Consider the following 23,620-nt stretch of genomic DNA (forward strand, 5'->3'; position numbering starts at 1 on the left):
CAGTCACAATAAAAATCGCTGATCGCCGCCATTACTAGTAAAAAAATAAAATAAAAATGCCATAAAACTATCCCCTATTTTGTAAACGCTATAACTTTTGCGCAAACCAATCAATAATCGCTTATTGCGATTTTTTTTAACCAAAAATATGTAGAAGAATACGTATCGGCCTAAACTGAGGGAATAAAAAATGTTTTTTTATATATTTTTGGGGGATATTTATTATAACAAAAAGTAAAAAATAATGCGTTTTTTTTCGAAATTGTCGCTCTATTTTTGTTTATAGCGCAAAAAATAAAAACCGCGGGGGTGATCAAATACCACCAAAAGAAAGCTCTATTTGTGGGAAAAAAAGGACGCCAATTTTGTTTGGGAGCCACGTCACATGACCGCGCAATTGTCAGTTAAAGCGATGCAGTGCTGAATCGCAAAAAGTGGTCTGGTCTTTGACCAGCAAACTGAAGTGGTTAATGTGCATGGGGAAAAAAAACATTTGTAGATTTTTTTTTTTACTTACCTCTTGCTAGGAGGTCCCTCGTAATCTGCCTCCTTCGGCTCCTGACGTCACTTCTCTTAGCACAGGAAGGGAGATCAGCTCTCCCCCCTCTAAGCAATCATCTGGGACATGTCACAGATCCTAGATGATTGTGCAGCCAAAAAAGGCGCACGACGCTGCTTGCGCATGCGCAGTGGGTGCCCACAGTTAAAATGCCAGCGCTGGTGAGTGGGGCTTCGATTCCCCACATCGCTGGACCCTGAGACAGGTGAGTGTCCGATTATTAAAAGTCAGCAGCTGCAGTTTTCTTTTTTCTTTTTTTTTTTAAGCAGAACTCCGCTTTAAATTCAACAGGAAATCCTTAACTCCTCCCACCACGTGGTCAAGACATTCTGACTCCTCCCACTCAGGGTTGAGCAGGCACCTCCCACACTGTCACTCAATTCGGCAACTCCTCCCACCATGCCTGTTAAACATTCTGACTGCCAGGGTTGCCAACCGCCAGTAAATTTACTGACAATTTATAAAAATCTGTGATTTTTTTTTCACAACTGCCAGTAAATATCAGGGGCTGATCATTTCATGCTGTGTTGACTTTTTAAGTGTAAATCAAGAAAATTACTTTCTTATAGGTATTGCCAGTGTTTCCAAATCATGTTTATACTGTTCAAATATCCACTGTGTTCGTTTTCAATAGGAGTTCTGTCATTTCTCAGGTTGCCAGTAAAAAAATGTGCTCCGCCAGTAAATTTTCCATGTTTTGTCAGTAAAAAATGCTGGGGGGGGGGGGGGGTTGGCAACCCTGCTGACTCCTCCCAGTTAGGGAAGAGAAGACAGTTCCCACATTGTCAACTAACAGGACATTCCAAACTCCTCCCACCATGTGGTCAAGACATTCTGACTCCACCCATTATCAGGGATAACTAGAAGCCTCCCACACTGTTAGACAATTCAACAGGAAATCCCAAACCCCTCCCACCATGTGGTCGAGACATTCTGACTCCTCCCTCTCAGGGTTGAGCAGGCACCTCCCACACTGTCACTCAATTCAACAGGAAAGTCTCAACTCCTCCCACCATGCTGCCAAACATTCTGACTCCTCCCACTCAGAGATGAGCAGACAGTTCCCACATTGTCAATCAATTAACAGGACATCCTAAACTCCTCCCACTAAGTGGTCAAGGCTTTCTGACTCTACCCATTATCAGAGATAACCAGGAGCCTCCCACACTGTCACTCAATTTACTAGGAAATCATAAACCCCTCCCACCATGTTGCTTGTATTCTGACTCCTCCCACTATCAGGGATAAGCAGGCACCTAACACACTGTCACTCAATTCAACAGGAAATCCTAAGCTCCTCCCACCATGTGGTCAATACATTCTGACTCCTCCCTCTCAGGGTTGAGCAGGCACCTCCCACACTGTCACTCAATTCAGCAGAAAGCTTCAACTCCTCCCACCATGCTGTCAAACATTCTGACTCCTCCCACTATCAGGGATAAGCAGGCACCTCCCACACTGTCACTCAATTTAACAGGAAATCCTAAACCCCTCCCACCATGTGGTCAAGACATTCTGACTCCTCCCACTCAGGGTTGAGCAGGCACCTCCCACACTGTCACTCAATTCATCAGGAAAGCCTCAACTCCTCCCACCATTCTGCCAAGCATTCTGGCTCCTCCCACTCAGAGATGAGCAGACAGTTCCCACATTGTCAATCAATTAACAGGGCATCCTAAACTCCTCCCACCAAGTGTTCAAGGCCTTCTGACTCCACCCATTATCAGGGATAACCAGGAGCCTCCCACACTGTCACTCAATTTACTAGGAAATCATAAACCCCTCCCACCATGTTGCTTGTATTCTGACTCCTCCCACTATCAGGGATAAGCAGGCACCTAACACACTGTCACTCAATTCAACAGGAAATCCTAAACTCCTCCCACCAAGTGGTCAAGACATTCTGACTCCTCCCTCTCAGGGTTGAGCAGGCACCTCCCACACTGTCACTCAATTCAGCAAGAAGCTTCAACTCCTCCCATCATGCTGTCAAACATTCTGACTCCTCCCACTATCAGGGATCAACAGGCACCTCCCACACTGTCACTCAATTTACCAGGAAATCCTAAACCCCTCCCACCATGTGGTCAAGACATTCTGACTCCTCCCACTCGGGGTTGAGCAGGCACCTCCCACACTGTCACTCAATTCCTTAGGAAATCATAAACCCCTCCCACCATGTTGCTTGTATTCTGACTCCTCCCTCTCAGGGTTGAACAGGCACCTCCCACACTGTCACTCAATTCAAAGGGAAATCCTAAACTCCTCCCACCACGTTGTCTGCATTTTGACTCCTCCCACTATCAGGGGTAAACAGGCCCCTCCCACACTGTCACTCAACTCAACAGGAAAGTGTAAACCACGCCCCCCATGTGGCCTGTATTCGGACTCCTCCCTCTCAGGGATTTGCAGGCACCTCCCACACTGTCACTGAATTCAGCAGGAAACCCTCAACTCCTCCCACCATTCTCCACCCAATCGAAGTGCACTCAAAAATACTCCTCCCTTTCAGCCAATCATCTCACCAGACCCGCTAAGCTCCTCCCACCACCAGCCTTTTTTCCCCCAGCTCCACCGACTTATCAAAGCCCCGCCTTTGGAATTGAGCGGCAGCCACGTTCACCAATGAGCGCTGGTCTGCCCTCATGCGAAGGGGGCTGGGCTTACCCCGCTGGGTTCCCCTCCCCTTTCACACCCAGACTGACAATCCGACGGGCCAATAGAAGGGAGCGGGCGGTCTCCATAGTGACGGGCGGGGAGGATATCCGTTGCTAGGGGCGGAAGCGGCTGGCGCTGTTGATGGTGGATTGAAGCCGCTGACATGACGCGCTGAAGGAGCGGATAGAACGGCACAGGGCGGCGGTGTGACGGGGGAAGAGGACATGAGATAGCGGAGGTAAGGCTGGTGCCGGTCGGAGCTCTGGGCGGGCCCCACAACCAGCAGAGACCAGCGCCTTTCCCCGGCCTGGCATCGCTGTCACAGGGCAGCCAATCACAGGCCGCGATACGCCCCTCCACCCAGCGTCTCGGCCAATGGGAGCGCGCGGTGGAGTTGATTGACAGGAGCGGAGAGCTCAGTGTATAAGACTGCAGGTTCACTCCCCGACCTTATATAGAGGAGCGGACTCCTGAGAGACCTGCGGTGTGTCACGTGACATGTTTAAAGGGGTGGTGTGCCACCCGTAGGAGCGCGCCCTCCAATGTGTGCGTGCCACCCGTAGGAGCGCCCCCCCAATGTGTGCGTGCCACCCGTAGGAGCGCCCCCCCAATGTGTGCGTGCCACCCGTAGGAGCGCCCCCCCAATGTGTGCGTGCCACCCGTAGGAGCGCCCCCCCAATGTGTGCGTGCCACCCGTAGGAGCGCCCCCCCAATGTGTGCGTGCCACCCGTAGGAGCGCCCCCCCAATGTGTGCGTGCCACCCGTAGGAGCGCCCCCCCAATGTGTGCGTGCCACCCGTAGGAGCGCCCCCCCAATGTGTGCGTGCCACCCGTAGGAGCGCCCCCCCAATGTGTGCGTGCCACCCGTAGGAGCGCCCCCCCCAATGTGTGCGTGCCACCCGTAGGAGCGCCCCCCCCAATGTGTGCGTGCCACCCGTAGGAGCGCCCCCCCCAATGTGTGCGTGCCACCCGTAGGAGCGCCCCCCCCCCCAATGTGTGCGTGCCACCCGTAGGAGCGCCCCCCCCCCAATGTGTGCGTGCCACCCGTAGGAGCGCCCCCCCCCCAATGTGTGCGTGCCACCCGTAGGAGCGCCCCCCCCCCCAATGTGTGCGTGCCACCCGTAGGAGCGCCCCCCCCCCAATGTGTGCGTGCCACCCGTAGGAGCGCCCCCCCCCCAATGTGTGCGTGCCACCCGTAGGAGCGCCCCCCCCCCCCAATGTGTGCGTGCCACCCGTAGGAGCGCCCCCCCCCCCCAATGTGTGCGTGCCACCCGTAGGAGCGCCCCCCCCCCAATGTGTGCGTGCCACCCGTAGGAGCGCCCCCCCCCCCAATGTGTGCGTGCCACCCGTAGGAGCGCCCCCCCCCCCCAATGTGTGCGTGCCACCCGTAGGAGCGCCCCCCCCCCAATGTGTGCGTGCCCCTGTAGGAGGCCCGCCCCCCCCAATGTGTGCGTGCCCCCGTAGGAGCGCCCCCCAATGTGTGCGTGCCACCCGTAGGAGCGCCCCCCAATGTGTGCGTGCCACCCGTAGGAGCGCCCCCCCCCCCAATGTGTGCGTGCCACCCGTAGGAGCGCCCCCCCCCAATGTGTGCGTGCCACCCGTAGGAGCGCCCCCCCCCCCAATGTGTGCGTGCCACCCGTAGGAGCGCCCCCCCCCCCCCAATGTGTGCGTGCCACCCGTAGGAGCGCCCCCCCCAATGTGTGCGTGCCACCCGTAGGAGCGCCCCCCCCCCAATGTGTGCGTGCCCCCGTAGGAGGCCCGCCCCCCTCAATGTGTGCGTGCCACCCGTAGGAGGCCCGCCCCCCCAATGTGTGCGTGCCACCCGTAGGAGGCCCGCCCCCCCCCCCCCAATGTGTGCGTGCCACCCGTAGGAGCGCCCCCCCAATGTGTGCGTGCCCCGTGTGTGTGCGTGCCACCCGTAGGAGCGCCCCCCCCCCAATGTGTGCGTGCCACCCGTAGGAGCGCCCCCCCCCCAATGTGTGCGTGCCACCCGTAGGAGCGCCCCCCCCCCAATGTGTGCGTGCCACCCGTAGGAGCGCCCCCCCCCCCAATGTGTGCGTGCCACCCGTAGGAGCGCCCCCCCCCCCCAATGTGTGCGTGCCACCCGTAGGAGCGCCCCCCCCCCAATGTGTGCGTGCCACCCGTAGGAGCGCCCCCCCCCCAATGTGTGCGTGCCACCCGTAGGAGCGCCCCCCCCCCCAATGTGTGCGTGCCACCCGTAGGAGCGCCCCCCCCCCCAATGTGTGCGTGCCACCCGTAGGAGCGCCCCCCCCCCCAATGTGTGCGTGCCACCCGTAGGAGCGCCCCCCCCCCCCAATGTGTGCGTGCCACCCGTAGGAGCGCCCCCCCCCCCCCCCCAATGTGTGCGTGCCACCCGTAGGAGCGCCCCCCCAATGTGTGCGTGCCACCCGTAGGAGCGCCCCCCCCAATGTGTGCGTGCCCCGTGTGTGTGCGTGCCACCCGTAGGCGCGTCCCCCGTGTGTGTGTGTGCGTGCCACCCGTAGGAGCGCCCCCCCCCCCCAATGTGTGCGTGCCCCGTGTGTGTGCGTGCCACCCGTAGGAGCGTCCCCCCATGTGTGTGTGTGCGTGCCACCCGTTGGAGCGCCCCCCCCCCCCCACACACACGTGTGCGCATCCAGAGGGACCCCCCCTGGGGGATGGGTAGCAGCACCTCATCACTTTGCCCTTAACCCCCCCCCACCACCACTTATGCTCCCCCTTCACCGCCACCCCGCCCCTTCCTGTTATGCCATGGCTGCCCTTCCTCCGACATGGGACAGCACTTGGCATTTCTCCGCCATACCGGAGCATGGAGTCATTGCAGGAGGTCACGTGATCACCGGAGGTTGGTAGTGGTGTGGGGGTTGTCTGTAGAAGTGATTGGATGCAGAGTAATTATTTCTCCACCTTGTTCCTGCGGTACAGGAGAACTCCATAAAAACATTGCGTGTCTGGATATTGTGCAGAGCCTTGTATGTAGAGACAAAGCAGTTTTACATTCCAAAACAAAAGATGTAATTATTCCTGTAATAAAGGCTTGTACTGGGATTGGATGTTGGGGCATGCTGGGTCTTGTGGTTCCTCACCAGCTGAGGTGGCTCAGTCCTCGGTCTGTTCTTGCTCGTTATGCAACATTGTCTGGTTTGATCACATTGATTGCTAATAAAGTTGGACCATTTCCTTTTGCACCATGTCTGCCAGTGATAGGGGGAGGAGTCGGGCCCTGTTGACTGTTTGCAGGTCCAGCATGACACACCCACAAGGGCGACCCTTGGACTCCTCACACCATGAACTACCATTCAGACTTGTCTAGCTAGATCAATACACAGCGTCCGTTCAAAATGCGTGTTTTTTGTTTGTTTTTTTCTGTCTTATCAGCGCACAGGTGGTCCCTGTGACAGGAAGTAAGGGGAAATATCCCAAATGGGGACTCAGCTATGCAAACCCAGAAACGCTGCTGATACGTTTCTACACCGTCCAGAACGTGCTGTAATTTTTCGGATTAAAGTGGCTGTAAAGCTGTTTTTTATGAAAAAAAAAAAAAAAAAAAAAAAAAAATTATTTTATCAGTAATATGCAAAATCCGGCAATATTTCTGCACTCCTTGGTGTCTTTAGTGAAGTATTAAATCACATGTGTGAAAGGAGCTTAAAGGATAACGTGTTTCAAGGTGGGTTTGAGTAAGCGCTGACTTTAATGTGAAACGCGTTGCCTTTTATGTTCTTGTCATACCTATGCTATGACTTTAATGCTTCACTAAAGATACCAAGGAGTGCAGCAATATTCTGGATTTTTGCCTGTTGCTGAATCTCACACGAGCTGTGCACCCCTCCTGGGTCGGTCACTCGCCTACAGTGGCCTTTCTTTGGCTTTACTGAACAAACATGTTGTACTTACCTGCTCTGTGTGATGGCTTTGCACAGAGCAACCCCGATCTTCTTCTGTGGTCCCCTGCTGGAACTCCAGGCTTCTCCTCTTCATCAGGTTCCCCTACAGCAAGCCACTTTCCTTGGAGACACCTGTGCCGGGTCACTCCCGAGTTCTACTGCAGCGTCCATTGACACAGACAGCTCCCCCGCTCCTATGTCACAAGATTTGATCAACAGCAGCGGGAGCCAATGGCTCCTTCTGCTCTCAATCTGTCCAATAAGGAGAGGGACCGTGGCTGGAGCCGCTGTACTCGTGCACATCGCTTTATCAGGGTTGGGTAAGAAAAGGGGGGGGGGGGGGGAGCTGCAGCACAATGCATTAAAGTGATACTAAACTAGTCTCTTTTAAAGAAAAATAAATCACAAACCTGTTATACTCGCCTGCACTGTGTAATGGTTTTGCACAGAGCAGCCCCGATCCTCCTCTTTTCAGGCCCCTCCCTCCTGCTGCATGCCCCCCACAGCAAGCAGCTTGCTATGGGGGCACCCGAGCCATGGCTCCCTGTGTTCATTCAGACATGGAGCTGAAGCCGCCCCCTTTCTCTCCTCCTTGGCTCACTGACTTTGACAGCAGTGGGAGCCAATGAGGAGGGAGAGTCCTGGACAGCCAAGTATCTAGTGCAACGTCGCTGGATCGAGATTGGGTTCAGGAAAGTATTGGGGGGGGGGGGGGGGCTGCTGCCAGTGTGGATTTGATTTCAATCACTAGTAAAAAGGCTCAATTTAAATCGACTCCATTTTAAATCATAACTCTTAAAGAGCGGCTCCTCCTCCGGGCCTGCTGTTGGCGGCTCCTCCTCCGGGCCTGCTGTGGGCGGCTCCTCCTCCGGGCCTGCTGTGGGCGGCTCCTCCTCCGGGCCTGCTGTGGGCGGCTCCTCCTCCGGGCCTGCTGTGGGCTCACCGACAGTCCCGTTAACTTTAATGGGACGGCTGGTGATGCAGCAGTGACTTAAAAAGGTGAGGGACGTGGCGGCAGCGGGTGAGGGGATGCCCGCTAACAGGCGCTGCCATGATGGCTCTGAAATGACAGGCGCTCTTTAAAAGGACTTATTCTTCTTGCTGGTAGTTAGAATCTTTAATATTTGCAAAGTGAAGGTTTCCTATTTAGAATAATAAACTGTCAGTTAATCACACATAGTTGGAGAACTGCTCAAATTATTTTATTTAACTAAAACAATAACATGTCTGCTAAAAAAAATAAAATAAAAAAAAAACCATACATAATGTTTGGGGGTTTTGAGTAATTTTTCTAGCAAAAAGGATTATTTTTACATGTAGGAGAGAAGTGCCAAACCAATCCCGGTATAGAATTGGTTAAAGAAGTCAGTCGTATGCAAGATGCGATAGTCGCCCAGGGATGTCGGATTCAATTTCTGAGGCCGTGTGAACAAGGATTTAAACACTTGTCGTGGTGTCCAAACCTAAAACGCATCGGGCTTGAGTTAGGCCATCAAGATCTGTATGAAATACTTCCATGTTGTACATATTATACAGAATTGTCCTGACCTTCTAGGAGAGATATCTGCCATAGTTCTGTGGGATGTGTCACCTTTGTGTAATGCTAGTTGTGCCAGCAGATGTTATAATTGCATATTATGCTGTCATTAGATGATGTTTTGGGATGCCTGTGATGGCTACTAACGAGCGTCTAGTACGTGTGTTCTCATCCAGGATTCCTCCAGAGGTTGGTCGGAGTTCCTTGATGTGCGGGCTGATTGACCTCCCATCTGAATGTGTGTAGTTCTGGGGCCAGCCATTTGAAAGAGTAGCATGACACCAATGATCTTTTTAGCTGTCTGTAAGAGGGACGTTCTTCCCACTGATCCCCAATGTAAGGGACGTTCTTCCCACTGATCCCCAATGTAAGGGACGTTCTTCCCACTGATCCCCAATGTAAGGGACGTTCTTCCCACTGATCCCCAATGTAAGGGACGTTCTTCCCACTGATCCCCAATGTAAGGGACGTTCTTCCCCACTGATCCCCAATGTAAGGGACGTTCTTCCCACTGATCCCCAATGTAAGGGACGTTCTTCCCACTGATCCCCAATGTAAGGGACGTTCTTCCCACTGATCCCCAGTGTAAGGGACGTTCTTCCCACTGATCCCCAGTGTAAGGGACGTTCTTCCCACTGATCCCCAGTGTAAGGGGGGGGGGGCGTTCTTGCCACTGACCATGATGCCCTTACTGACCGCGCCCACTTTTTTTATTGGGGGTTTGGATGGGGTGGACCAGTGGGTGGGCATAATGGCAGCATGTGAATCGTGCCACATCAAATGTTGGGTTTTGCCAATTTTGTGTTAACTGTAGGAGGGGCTTAAAAGGCGTATGGCTTCACGCCGGAGCCTACCTTGCACTGGGTCAGTAGTGTGGGGCCAGTTGTGCACGGCAGGTCACGTGACAAGCCAGGGGCAAAATAATCCATACCCTTACCCCCCACAATTCACCGACCGAGAGGGTAGAGACTAGGAAGACAACGTAATGTGGTCATGTGACAGCAGATCAGGGATGTCTGGTCACCCAATCCCAAAAGTCATATTTGTATGTGTTTGGTTTTATTTTTTTAATTTTTATAAAAAAAAATTTGAGGTGGGGTTTTATATTTGTTTTTTGTTTTTTTGTTTTTCCCCCATGTATAGTAGTTATGCAAGCAGAGTTCTCCTTTACCATTTTGGGCCTAGTTCTCCAAATCATGGGAAGACCAATTAAACTTCCCAAAAAATGGCAGCTTTTTTCTGCCTCCTCCTGTGCAGTAGATCCGTCACCCATTTCTACATGTGGTTTTATTTAATTTCTATGATCGGCTTCTAAAGCTTCCGATGTTTCTCATTCTTTCGGGCATACATGGAGTTTTCATTACTTATTAATCAGCACTGGGAGCCGGCTGCAATTCTCCGGTAGCAGCACCAGGGATGATTTCATTACGCCCCCACCTCCCTCTTTCCGCCTGCAATGCTTACAGTTTAATAGCTGCTGCAAAGTGGCTTCACTTTACTGCAGCGTCTGGCACAACCTGTTCTGTCATGTGATATTGGTATGCCTGTCTGCCAGCCTCTCTCTGCAGGTATGTGCCGGGGTTGGGGAGTTTAATCCTGCGGGATGAAGGGGTGACTCATTTGGGAGGGATCTGTCCTTTCATTTCATCATGGAATTCTGACTGCCGGGGGGGGGGGGGACATTGAGTCCACATCTGTAGGTTTTGACAGTCATTGTGTATTGTTGGTGATCTGCTCTCATGACATTGGACTGTGGCAGCTGATTCCCCGGTAGTTCGGTCTGTAACCGAGCCTGACGGATTGCTATAGGAATTCCGGAGCCCCATCCAGAATTCAGCCGGCGGCTTTAACTGCTTAAAGGGGTTTATTTACCAAGACTAGAAAGTGCCAAATCTGGTGCAGCTGTGCATGGTAGTTATTTTATTTATTTTTTGTCAAAGCTTAAGGGGTTGTAATGGTTTGTCCTCCTTTTTACGACAAACATGTCATACTTTACTCCCTCTGCAGATTTGGTTATGCACAGAGCGGCCCCGATCATCCTCTTCTGGGATCCCCCAGCGGCGCTCCTGGCTCCTCTTCTTGAGTGCCCCCATGGAGACCCGCATTCTATGGGGGCACTCTTGCGGGCATGCTCCTGAGTCCTGCTGCTGTGTCCAATGACACAGACAGCAGGACTTGGCCCCGGCTCCCGTGTCACTGGCTTTGACAGCAGCAGGAGCCAATGGTTCCTGCTGCTATCAGTCTATCCAATGAGGACCCGAGACAGTGGCTGGAGAGGCTGTGCTTGCCCATGTCGCTGGAAAGAATGGGTTCAGGTAAGTGGGGGGGGGGGGGAATCTGGGGGGGAGGGGCTGCTGCCCTACAAAAGGTCTTTCACCTAGAATGCATTAAGGTGAAAAAGCTCAAGGGTTTACAACCCCTTAAGTGATTTGTAAACTTGTGATGTTTTAATAACAAACATGTTATACTTGCCTGCTCACAATGGTTTTGCACAGAGCAGCCCTGAGTGGTTGCCTGCTCGCTCCTGAGCCCCTGCTCTATGCATCCCTAAGACAGAGCCATGGCTTTCCCCGCTGCTGCGTCCTTTGACAGACGGCAGGACTCTACCCCGCTCCCGTATCATAGCTTTTGATTGACAGCAGCGGGAGCCAATGTCTCCCGCTGCTATCAAATTGTCCAGTGAGGAGAGCTGCTGCTCTCGTGCACATCATGGGATCAAGCTCAGGTGAGAAAAAAGGGGGCGGGGGGGACCTGCAGCACAGGCTTTCGCCTTAGAGGAAGTAAACCCTGATAGGTTTACTACCTCTTTGATTCCCTGCAAAGGTAAAGCATAATGGACTACTATGTATCACATAGTAGTCCATTATGTGTCGCTTTCCTGACACAGGAGCCAGCGAAGTCACCGCTATACCCCTTGTGTACGAAGCCTCCATCTTCTCGGTGGGTCTCGCTGCTCCGGCGCTGTCATTCGACGGAGCCGCGATGACGTCACTCCCGCGCATGCGCACGGGAGCCGCCCACTCGTGGCATATCGCTGTTAACAGCGGCGCGCTCAGTGCGCCTGCGCGCCGCTGTCTACGGCGCATGCGCCGTAGACAGCGTTGCCTATCTTTTTGCAAATATCTCCTAAACCAGGTAGGATACTACTTGGACCTAGATTAAGGCTTACCTGTAGGTCAAAGTGGTTTGTAAGGGTTTACAACCACTTTAAAAACCTTTTCACTTTCTTCTTTTCCCCCCAGATTCATGCTTGCTTAGGTGAATGCAGCATCTGTCCCCTGGCACCTCTACACTGAGAACTGAGCAATCGCACACCGCTGATCGCTCGGTTCTCATAGCTCTGTGAGCAGAGAGCTGTAGACTGTCAGTCACAGCTCTCCGCTCTCCCCCCCTTGAGCGCTGCGCTGGGGACAGGGCAGAAGGGGCAAAACGAATATGGGCTTTCTAGAGTTCTGGCAGGATCAACGGATATTTGCTATTGACAGACTTGACTAAATATTTTAAACTATGTTTATTGGATCAAAAGGGAGAGAATTTGACATTTTGTTAGGGTTGCCATACACTTTTTATTTTATTTTATTTTTTTTTTTTTTGGTATTCTGCAGCTGGGTTACTCATTAGTCTTTGATTTGTCTTTGTGGTTTTATTGGATATTAGAGTTCTTGCTGCTCATTTCTGGCCTTCAGAAAGAATTCTGCTGCATTCCTGGCAGCTGACTGACACTCCCCGTAAGGCAGGACTCCGGCTCCCATGCTGTTTCTACACTCCGTCCTGCTCGGTGTTTGTTCAGTGCTGGTTCTATATCTATACAGTCAGCTGTTCTTCAGCACATACTTGCTTATAAAGCACAATGTTTTGTACCTTTTTTACATAAAAGGAATTTGCACAGCAGAAGCTTATTTTTTTATTTATTTTTTTTGCTGTGCAATTGTCTGGTCTGTTCTTTCCACATTTGCAGTGTGGTGGAAACATTAACAGACATGTGTTTGCCCATTCAGGGGTACTTGATAGGTTCTTTAGTGAAGAACACCTTCCCTTTATTACTGATGTTTGTTGTGTCCGTCTCGGCTCAATTGCTATGTCAGTGCTTCCAGGTATGTGGGAGCATGTGACCACCTTCAAAAATACAGTGCCTGTTCCTGAGTGGTCAATTGCCAGACCTCAACAAGGACTTCTCCCTCGGCCTCAAATGAACTTGTTGAGGTCTGGCAATTGGCCACTCGGGCATAGGCACCATATATTCAGGACCATTTTTAAGCCAGGGCAAAAGGGGCAGATGCCCTGGGCCCCATCATTGGGGGGGCCCAAAGCAGCTGCCTCACACTTGCCAACTATCCCAGTTAAAATTCCCTTGAAGTTTTAGTCCCGTGCTGTGTCCCGATATCTCAGTGTGAAGTGATGTTACTAATGCTGCCGAGCTTTGCTCTAGATGATTCAGAATTTGCCACAGTGTACTGCCTCCTAACTATTCCCACTCCCACCCCGCTGCCACTGATCCAAATGCCCCCTCCCCCAGCGCTGCCACTGATCCCAGGAGTCCTTGGATTCCTAGGAGTTTTCTGTCTATTGATGGGTCCCCTCACCTCCCCAGTCCATGGTGTGCATGCAGTGGGGAGATGATGTGCTGTAACCTCTAGCAACTAGTCATTGAGCGGTAAGGATATGCAGTAACCTCTAGGAACCAATCAGTGGGTGGTATCGATGTCCAGCAACCAAGCAGAGAGCAGTATTGATGCACAGTAATCCCTAGAAACCAATCAGCAAGCAGAAGTCATGTGCTGTAACCTCTAGAAAATAAACAGTGACCCATAATGTGTGCTCTAACCTCTAGCAGCCAGTCAGTGAGCGCTAATGATACACTGTAACCTCTGTCAACAAATAGCAATCGTTGTCTGATCTCATTCAGTAAACTGATTTTGAGTCTAGCTGCTATTTATTGTATGTCTCAATGTGGAGAGCGAAATTGCATGTAGGGGGGGCCCAAGAAAATGTTTGCCCAGGGTCCAATTAATATTAAAGACGGCCCTCCATATATTGGATGATGTCGGGGCTTAGGGTTAAGTACTTCCTCCTCGTCCTCACATGACCATGTTTAGGTCTGGCAATTGACCGCTCAAGCATTGTATCTCGGATGAAGTCCTAAAGTCTAAGATCCGACCTGAACATGGTCATGTGAGGCTGAGGAGGAAGTCCTTACCCCTGTGCAAGCTCCTGACATCATCCAAGATATAGTCCCTTTTGCCTGAGTGGTCAACTGTCAGACCTGAACCTGGTCATAAGAGGCTGAGGAGGATGTTGGAGCTCACACGGTGTTAAGGACTTCTTCCTCAGCCTTACATGAACTTGTTGTTGAGGTGTGGCAATTGACAACTCAGGCACAGGCACTGTATCTTGGATGAAGGCCTCAGGTCTAAGATCCGACCTGAACCTGGTCATACGAGGCTGAGGAGGATGTTGGAGCTCACACGGTGTTAAGCTCATGTGAGGCTGAGGAAGAAGTCCTTAACACTGTGTGAGCTCCAACATCCTACTCGGCCTCGTATGACCAGGTTCAGGTCTGACAGTTGACCACTCAGGCAAAGGGACTATATATTAGATGATGTCAGGAGCTTGCACAGGGGTAAGGACTTCCTCCTCTGTTTCACATGACTATGTTCAGGTCGGATCTTAGACCCAGTCAATTGCCAGACCTAAACAAGGTAATGTGAGGCTGAGGAGGAAGTACTTAACCCTGTGTAAGCCCTGACATCATCCAATATATGGTGCCTATGCCTGAGTGGTCAATTGTCAGACCTCGGCAAGATCATGTGAGGCTGAGAGAAGGAAGTCCTTAACACTGTGCAAGCTCCAGCATCCTCTTCAGCCTCATATGACCAGGTTCAGGTCTGACACTGGACCACTCAGGCATAGGTACTGTATATTGGATGCAGTTGGAGCTTACACAGGGGTAAGGACTCCCTCCTCAGCCTCACATGACCATGCTCAGGTCAGAGCTTACGCAGGCTTAAGGACTTCATCCAAGATGCGGTGCCTATGCCGGAGTAGCCAATTTCCAGATCTGAACATGTTCATGTGAGACTGAGGAGAAAGTCCTTAACCCTGTGTAAGCTCCAACATCATCCAGTATATGGTGCCTATTCCTGAGTGGTCAATTGCCAGACTTGAACCTGATCGTGTGAGGCTGGGAAGGAAGTCCTTAACACTGTCTAATGCCAACATCCTCCGGAGCCTTGTATGACCGGGTTCATGTCTGACAGTTGATTTACATAGGCAGAGACACTGTATCCTGGATGATGTCGGAACTTGCACATGGTTAAGGGCTTCCTCCTCAGCCTCACATGACCATGTTTAGGTCAGAACTTAGTCTTAAAGTGGTTATAAAGGCTGAAGGTTTTTCACCTTCATGTGTTGTATACTTTAAGGTAAAAAACCTTCTGGGTGCAGCTCCTCCCTTGATACTCACCTGAGCCCCCTCACTATCCAGTAATGTGCACAAGAGCCTTGGCTGTCCAGAAACTCCCTGTGCTCATTGACAGCCGTCTCAGCCAATCACAGGCACTGAGCCAATGAAGGGGGGGGGGGGGGGGCTGAGCCATGGCTCTATTTTTAAGGATGCATAGAGCAGGGCTCGGGAGCGAGCTTGCATCGGTGCCCCCATGGCAAGCGGCTTACTTTTGGGGGGCACCGGTCAAGTGGGAGGAGCCAGGAGCGCAGATGGGGGACCCAAGAAGAGGAGGATCGGGGCTGCTCTGTGCAAAACCATCGCACAGAGCAGGTAAACTACGTGTTTTTTTTTTTTGTTTTTTTTTTTTCTTTTCTTTTAAAAGCCAAACCTTTATTACCACTTTAAGGACTTCATAGCAACCAGTTCACACTAATATCTCACTGATCTGGTTATGGTAAACTGAAACTTGACGCTATAGGCTACTACTTTTTAGTGATCACTACACTATCTGGGTTAAGAGGTGCACAGTTAAGGAGCTTAAGGGGTATTCTTTCTTCAGGCCCTTGGTTCCTTCATGTCAGAGAAGGTAGGGTAACGCCAAACATCTGAGGGACCACAAATGGGTAATTTAAGAGTAGAAGAAGCATCCCCAACTGGTTACCTTCTGAAGGTGGAAGGTCATTTAAACGGGGATTTGATCTGATTCAGAGCTATAGTGTTGAGCTGGAGGATGTGGGCCAAGAAATCTCTTCCAGAGTTCTGTGGAATCCTAGGGTTCCTCCAGAGGCTGCTAGGGGCTTCCTAGAGCTGTGGCTGATTGACCTGTGATTTTTGGTGATGCCTCCATATTTCTGAGGCCAATGCCACTTTTGTAGCATAAGCTGCATGACAACAATGGTCTTTTAAGCTGTCTGTAAAGGTGGCATTTGGACCACCATTCTATCTACTTCCCATTGGCCGCCAATGTAAGGAGCATTTTTTTTCCCCACTGACTCCCAATGAATGTGTTGTAGCAGGGGATACCTGTGAGATGTATAGATATATTCTATATCTCTCCTGTAGAATAGGGTTCTTCCAACTTTCTAAATGGAGGGACAGTGTACTGTCCTTTTTAGACTTTAGAGGGCTCAGGCTTGGTAGTCGGGGAGAGTAAAAAATAAATACGTTGTGGAGGAGGTATGGTGCCTCATCTTTGGTGGCTTTGGGAGGAAATGGTGCCCCATCTTTGGTGTCGGTGGGAATAGAGCCCGAAGGCCCAGATAAAGGCACACAGGATCCCATATGGTCCTAGGGCCACAGTTTGGAGACCACTGCTCTAGGTCAAATAGTTTGAGGGACTCCTGCAGGCTCCTGCTGGGAGGTGTAGTTCAGCAGCAGGTGTTGAGGTTGACCAAACTGGTCAAATGACTGTGCAGTTTGCTTGTTGAAAACCATAAGCCAACATTTCTATGTATTGAATTCATTGTAAAATAGAGAGATGTGCATTTGTCTAGGCTGTGGATGTGCTCTGCCTGCTGCACTCAGAATAGATAGTTCAGTGTCGGGCAAAATTTCACCCTTTTGGCCTGGCACGTGATGACTCGCATTGAGAAATCCAGAATAATGATCCTTTTGTTCGTACTTGCTGTGCCATTCGTGCATAGTGCTGCACTGTAGTGGTAAATCTCCCATGGTAATGCCTTGCGTACATAGCTGTGTCTTGTTTAGCTTTTCCATGGTAAATGGTAAGGGGTTTCAGCAACGGGTACCCGGCTTCTTGCGGGCATTTTCTCACACCCCATTTTACACGAATTCAAAAGTATTTGGCCATCTGGCTTGTAGTCATTGCTGAGTCTTTGATTTAAACGTCTAGTAGCTGAAGGACCTAGCATTGACTTAATTTACTTCACAGACCTTCATTTTTTTTTTTTTGTTTGTGTTACAGCGGCAGAGGTTGATCCTCGAGAAGAGACGTGCTTTGTCCGGAGGTGAGATGATGAATCCTTTCTGGAGCATGTCGTCGGCATCTGTAAGAAAGGTAGGAAATGTGGTCGTATATTCCAAAACGTCTGAGGAGGATACAAAGTATTGTCTGTAGAGCACCCTTTCAGCTTGATGCTCTTGATCGGTGGTCTGCAAACTGCGGCCCATGAGCTGGAAGTGGCCCTTTGTTTGCGTTTTTATCTGGCCCTTGGGGTACTATTTTAATTTTTTTTCCCCCCACTGACACCAATGATAAGGCACTATTCCTCCTACCTACACTAACAGTTGGGCATAATTCCTCCTGCTGGGGCCGGGGGGGGGGTTGTGGACACTGCTCCTCCCCTTTGGCGCCAGCAATGGAGGAGGGGCACTGCTCCTCCCCTTTGGCGCCAGCGATTGGAGGAGGGGCACTGCTCCTCCCCTTTGGCGCCAGCCCCGCCGATAACTACCGTTTCCTCAAAAATAAGCCTGGGTAGGGCTTGCCATCTTATGTGCTGCAGAGGGAGAGGATGCTTGAGATCCACCAATGACAGCTGGCAAGAGAGGAGAGCAGTGGGGGGGGGGGGGGATCAGCTGAGCACTGCTCGGCGCTTCCATGGCCCGCCTGAGCGGTCTCTCCCACTCCAAACACTGCAGAGGGAGGGGGCCCGAGATATCCCACGCATTAGCTGAGCGGCACTTTGCGCTTCCATGGAATGTTGGAGCTCTCTTCCCTGCTCCGAGCACTGCAGAGGGGGTCCAAAATCCCCCACTGACTGTTTTAAAACATTTATTTTTATGCTAGAAAATTACCTAAAACCCCCAAACATATTTCTATCTCAGAGACCCTAGAGCAGTGATGGCGAACCTTGGCACCCCAGATGTTTTGAAACTGATGCTCCTGCACTCTGCAGTGTAGTGGAGCATCATGGGAAATGTAGTTCCAAAACATCTGGGGTGCCAAGGTTCGCCATCACTGCCCTAGAGAATAAAATGGCAGACATTGCAACATTTTATGTTGCTATATTTGCACAACGGTCTTTCTTTTTTTTTTTTTTTTTTTTTTTTTTTTATTTCTTTTTTTGGGGGCAAAAATGCACTTCAGGGAATTTAAAAATATACAGTAACGTTGGCTCAATTTTTAAATTTTTATTTTTTTTGTAAAATGTGAAAATGTTATGCCGAGAATCGTGCAGCTGTACCATGTAATAAAAAAAAGGGGGGGGGGGGTAGTGGATATTCTGGATTCTGTGATAGTTGTGGGGTTCCTCTGCACCATTAGATATTCCTTGCTTTTTTCCTCCAGATACTTTGTTATATTGGACGGTTTATGTCCCGTCAACCACTTAAACAGTTCTCTCCGATTTTTGCAGAGACCGGATAATGAAGAGAAGATTGTAACCGGAGACCAAAAAATAAGCCCTCCTCGGTCCTCCTCAAACAAAAAACAACTCCCTTCGATCCCGAAGAATGCAGTCCCCATTACTAAACCTATTTCCCCAGCCCCCGCCGTACAGTCCACAAATGGGACACATGCCTCCTATGGCCCATTCTACCTGGAGTATTCACTTTTGGCAGAATTGTAAGTCTCTTGCTGTGTTCACATTTAGCTCTGTCATTTTAATTCAGTCAAATTCATTTTTATTTTTTTAAAGAACAGGAGTGCTTTATTGTCAAACAATTATATACAAGAGAACAGTGCAGAATACAGTTGTATAACGTACAGCGAGGTCGGAGCATAGTACAGTACAGTACAGAGTTGCACATTTGAATACATTTGGGTGTACGGGTCCTGACAACCCGGCTAGTTAGACGTCCACGGAAGCCAAACTTTATCATATTTCCATGGACAACCTCTATTGAGGTAAGTCAGCTTATATAGCGGAAGAACATTATTCACACTCTTTTCCCAAGAGGCAACAGAGGGTGGAGTAGAAGAGATCCACTTACATAAGATTTCTTTCTTAGCATAGAAAAGGAGATATGAGACTAGTAACTTAGAGTGATGCGGCCTATGCTCGTCCTCATGAATTCCCAACAATGCTAATGTAGGAGTCCTGGGGACATCCAGATCAAGTCGGACATTTAAGATCAAAGATCCCTGACCAAAACCTGTCTAACTTACGGCAGTCCCAAAACATATGAAGGTATGTTCCTAGTTCCAACTTATACCGGGGGCAAAGTGGATCCCTGTCAGGGAAGATCCTGGCCAAACGCACTGGGGTATGATACACTCTGTGAAGGAATTTCGTTTGAATGAGTTTATCCCCCGCCGAGACAACCAACTTAGGACCCTGCTCCAAACAATCCTCCCAGTCTCAAATTCATTTTTATTTTTATTTTTTCTCAGTACGCTGGTGGTAAAGCAGAAGCTCCCTGGGGTCTATGTGCAGCCTTCCTATCGCTCTGCATTAGGTAAGCCATGTTACATTTTTAACAAAATAATGCTTTCTTTTTTCATATTAACCCCCATCCAGCTTGGAGGGGGGGTGCCTTTTTTTTTTTTTTTTTTTAGCTGGGATGGACTCTGTCCTGATCAGGGGGGGGATCAGATCCCTTGCTGATTTGAGCAGAGTGGGTGAACGTCGCCTCTGTGCCCACTCTGTTAATGCAGAGAGGACACGGATACAGCGCCCTCTGCTCTATGGGTGGCTGGGTGTAAACGAACTCTGCTGCCCGTTTTTACACCTGACTACCCTCTGATCTGATCCACCTAATTGGAAGATGACAGATCCGTGTGGTGTGGGCCTGTCCCATAGGGGTGAATGGACCATCTGATCAGGCCCACCTGAAAAAACGAGCAGGCAAACATGATTGTATCCTTTGTGTGATTGGGGCCTTACTCTGCTACTTCAGACACTAAGAGCCCTATGTAAGTTCGGAGTCGCTGTAGTCTGAGCATACACAGGGTTGAGGGCTATCTCCTTGCCCAATTTGATGGTACTGGGTCTGCTTCATATGGTAGCTCTGTACCCATCAACAAGCACCATGCTGTCATGTTGCAGGAAGGGAAGTGAGTAGCATGCTCCGTCCATACTAGCAGGTGCTAAGTAATTTCTTGGCTCCCTGTGTGTGTGTGTGTATGTGCGCGTGTGTATGTGCGCGTGTGTATGTGCGCGTGTGTATGTGCGCGTGTGTATGTGCGCGTGTGTATGTGCGCGTGTGTGCGTGTGCGCGTGTGTGTGTGCGTGTGTGTGTGTGCGTGTGTGTGTGTGTGTGTGTGTGTGTGCGTGTGTGTGTGTGCGTGTGTGTGTGTGCGTGTGTGTGTGTGTGTGTGTGTGTGTGTGTGTGTGTGTGTGTGTGTGTGTGTGTGTGTGTGCGCACGTGTGTGTGTGTGTTTGCCCTGCATATGGGGAAGCACAGATCTTTGTTAAAGTTGTGGTATAGACAGGTTGTGGACACACAGGCTGGATTCACATCTATGCATTTTTAGTGCATTTTGCAGATTTGTACTACAGTCCATTTATAATGGTTTCCTATAGAACACGTTTTGTAGTGCAAATCTGCAAAATGCAAAAAAAGCACTAAAACTGCCATAGGTGTGAATCCAGCCTAAGGCCCCTCTCACAGTGCCGTGACTTGAAAGTCGCACGATTTTTGCCGCAATTTCAGGGAATGCCTTGCGTAAACATGAGGTCTGTGCACCTCAACTTGCATCAGTCGGACCAAAGTAGTACAGGGACTATTTTAAAGTCGGTGTGGCTTGACGTCTCAGATATGAATGGTGGAGTACGACTTGTCATGTGGCTCTGATGTCCAAAGTTGCAGGAAAAGTTGCACAGGTGTGAAAGGGGCCTTAACTACAAAGGATTTAAAAAAAAAAAAAATCCTTTGAATCGCCCCACTTACCCTGAAAGTCTAAAACGGCCTTCTGAAAGTTGGAATAAATGGATGTACAATTGAACGCTCTGTATGCTGTACACAAGCGGTTATCATGAGTGGGTGCGCACACCAAACTCATCCAATGGCTACCTATGACCTTTCCTAGGCACCCACAGCAAGGCGACCTGTCCAATCACACCATGGCAAATCAATGGGGAATAACTATAAACTATGTCCTATCTATCTATCCAAAACCAACATGTTATACTTGCCTGCTCTGTGTAATAGTTTTGCACAGAGCAGCCCTAATCCTTCTCTTGTCAGGTCCCCGGCCAGCGCTCCTGGCTCGCCCGCCCCATAGCAAGCTGCTTGCTATGGGGGGGCACTCTGGCATGTTTGCTCCTGAGCCCCGTGCTGTGTGTTCATAAGACCCACAAAATGGGGCTTGGCCCTGCCCCCTCACTGGCTGATTACTCTCAGCAGGAACTAGTTCTGCTGCTGCTGCTGCTGCTGCTGGTGCATCTGAGCCAATGCGGAGCAAGAGACTTGGCTCTTGTGCACATCGCTGGATCGGGCCTGGGTATGTATTTTGGGAGGGGGGGTGCTGCAGGGTTTGTTTTTTTTGTTTATTTATTTTTGCATTGTAAAGTAAAAAAACCTTCTGCCTTTGGAACTACTTTAACAGACCTGATGGGGAAGCTTTTGAACTTGTCCAATCTCCTTTTTTCTGTGTCTGATCCCAAAATCCATATTCTTCATAATGGCAACATTTGCTGTCTCAGCGCATCACAACTGCAGCATTCAATGGATCAGGAAACAGGGATGGGAAGACTACTAGGCTGTACCATACAACATGCAGGCCGCTTATAAGTCATTGGTTAACTTTTTTAATCCTATACACTCCGCTACATTCGGCTGTGACTGTTTAGGATCAAAGGATGACTGATGGGAGGTGGCCTACTGGATTGATGCCGTAGTATAGTAGTCTCTCATCGGGTCCAAACCTTATTAGAAAAATTACAGCTATCGTCTAGTTACCACTTGACGTTGCTCTGGGTTTTCTTTCTACATTTCTTGTTCATCAGTTTCAGCAAATAAATAAGATGAAAGCATCTCTGGTGCTCTCAATGGGCTTAAATTGCCTTGAAAGACGGGATTGCATTGATCGCTCCTCTACTATGCTGGGTATCTTTCTTGGTGTAAATAATGGCTTGTCTGCAGTAGTACAGTTCTTTGTCACTCACTGACCTGCTTGTGCAATAATAATTGCCTCTTCGTTTCCAGTGTGGTTTGGAGTCATATTCATAAGACATGGACTGTACCAGGACGGTGTATTTAAATTCACAGTATACATCCCCGATAATTATCCTGATGGCGAATGTCCGGTAAGTACTCGCTTTGATGTTATAGCGTTAGTGTTACTAAACCCACAACAGTAAAATCAGTGTGCATATACAGTAAAGCATGTTTGTTATACTCACTGTGGAACCAAAAGGGTTAATCCTCTGCATTGTGTTAAAGAAAAAAAAAAAAGTTTGGTCCTGTCTTCACTGATTCTCCCCTTCTTCCATAGTCCCACAAAGCTTCTCCTGATAGTACAGAGCCTTGTGGGCACTCTGCACATGCTCAGTTTGGTGTGTATTGCTAGTTTTTTGTTTTTAGTGTGTTTGTGTGTGTGTGTTTTTTTTTTTTTTTTTTTTTATTTATTTTTTTTTTTTTTTGTTCAGGAGGGTCATCAGCACAGGGCCAATCGGCACTGTCCAGACAGAGGGTCAGGGTTCCTGCAGCCTACCAGGACAGAGCATAATGTAAACTTCTCCTTCAAGCTATAACCAGAAACTGATATGTCATAAGACTACAGTGCCTTGAAAAAGTATCATACCCCTTGAAATTTTCCACCTTGTACCATATTACAAAGGATTTTATGTGGTAGACCAACACAGTGACACAACTGTGAAGTGGAATGAAAATGAGATGTATAAATATAATTATTTTTTTAATGTGAAAAGTGTGGGGGGCATTTGTATTCAGCCCCCTTTTACTCCGATACCCCTAACTAAAATCTAGTGGAACCAATTGCCTTTTGAAAATCACCTAAATAGTAAATGGAGTCCACCTGTGTGTAATTTAATCTCAGTATAAATACAGCTGTTCTGTGAAGGCCAAGGATTTGTTGGAGACCCTTGGTGAACAAACAGCATCGTGAAGGCCAAGGAACACACCAGACAGGTCAGGGATAGAGTTATGGAGAAGTATAAATTGGGGTTAGGTTATGGAAAAAAAAAAAAATCTCCCAAGCTTTGAACATCTCAAGGAGCTCTGTTTAATCCATCATTGGAAAATGGAAAGAGTGTGACAACTGCAAACCTACCAAGACATGGCCGTCCACCTAAACTGACCGGCCGGGCAAGGAGATCATTCATCAGGGAAGAGCCAAGAGGTCCATGGTAACTATGGAGGAGCTGCAGAGATCCACAGCTCAGGGGGGAGAATCTGTCCACAGGACAACTATTAGTCGTAGTTGATAGCCATAAGAAGTCCCGTTTGTGTGAAGCCATGTGGGGGACACCGCAAGCATGTGGAAGAAGGTGCTCTGGTCAGATGAGACCAAGATATAACTTTTTGGCCTAAAAGTAAACTCTGTGGGGGGAAAACTAACACTGCACATCACCCTGAACACACCATCCCCACCATAAAACATGGTGGTGGCAGCATCATGTGGTGGGGATGCTTTTCTTCAGCAGGGACAGGGAAGCTGGTCAGAGTTGATGG

At 49.7% G+C, this 23,620-nt stretch overlaps 1 protein-coding gene across 2 annotated transcripts in view; it reads left to right on the forward strand.

Annotated features, from left to right (window-relative positions):
- Nucleotides 1–3,291: 3,291 nt before the first annotated feature.
- AKTIP (AKT interacting protein) overlaps nt 3,292–23,620 on the forward strand; it is a 35,712-nt gene continuing 15,383 nt past the window's right edge. Inside the window, exons 1-5 of one of the 2 annotated variants that reach the window (XM_077451755.1) lie at nt 3,292–3,455; nt 17,010–17,102; nt 18,400–18,608; nt 19,377–19,441; nt 22,133–22,233. In XM_077451755.1, coding sequence (XP_077307881.1) covers nt 17,058–17,102; nt 18,400–18,608; nt 19,377–19,441; nt 22,133–22,233 — 420 coding nt within the window. In that variant the 5' untranslated portion in view covers nt 3,292–3,455; nt 17,010–17,057. Of the gene's footprint in view, nt 3,456–10,158; nt 10,209–17,009; nt 17,103–18,399; nt 18,609–19,376; nt 19,442–22,132; nt 22,234–23,620 lie in introns of those variants that run through there. The other variant, XM_077451764.1, reaches the window with a different exon arrangement.

This window comes from Lithobates pipiens, unplaced genomic scaffold, assembly GCF_037356315.1.
Source record: "Lithobates pipiens isolate NorthernLeopardFrog02 unplaced genomic scaffold, aLitPip1_a1.2 Scaffold_10, whole genome shotgun sequence".
NCBI lineage: Eukaryota > Metazoa > Chordata > Amphibia > Anura > Ranidae > Lithobates > Lithobates pipiens.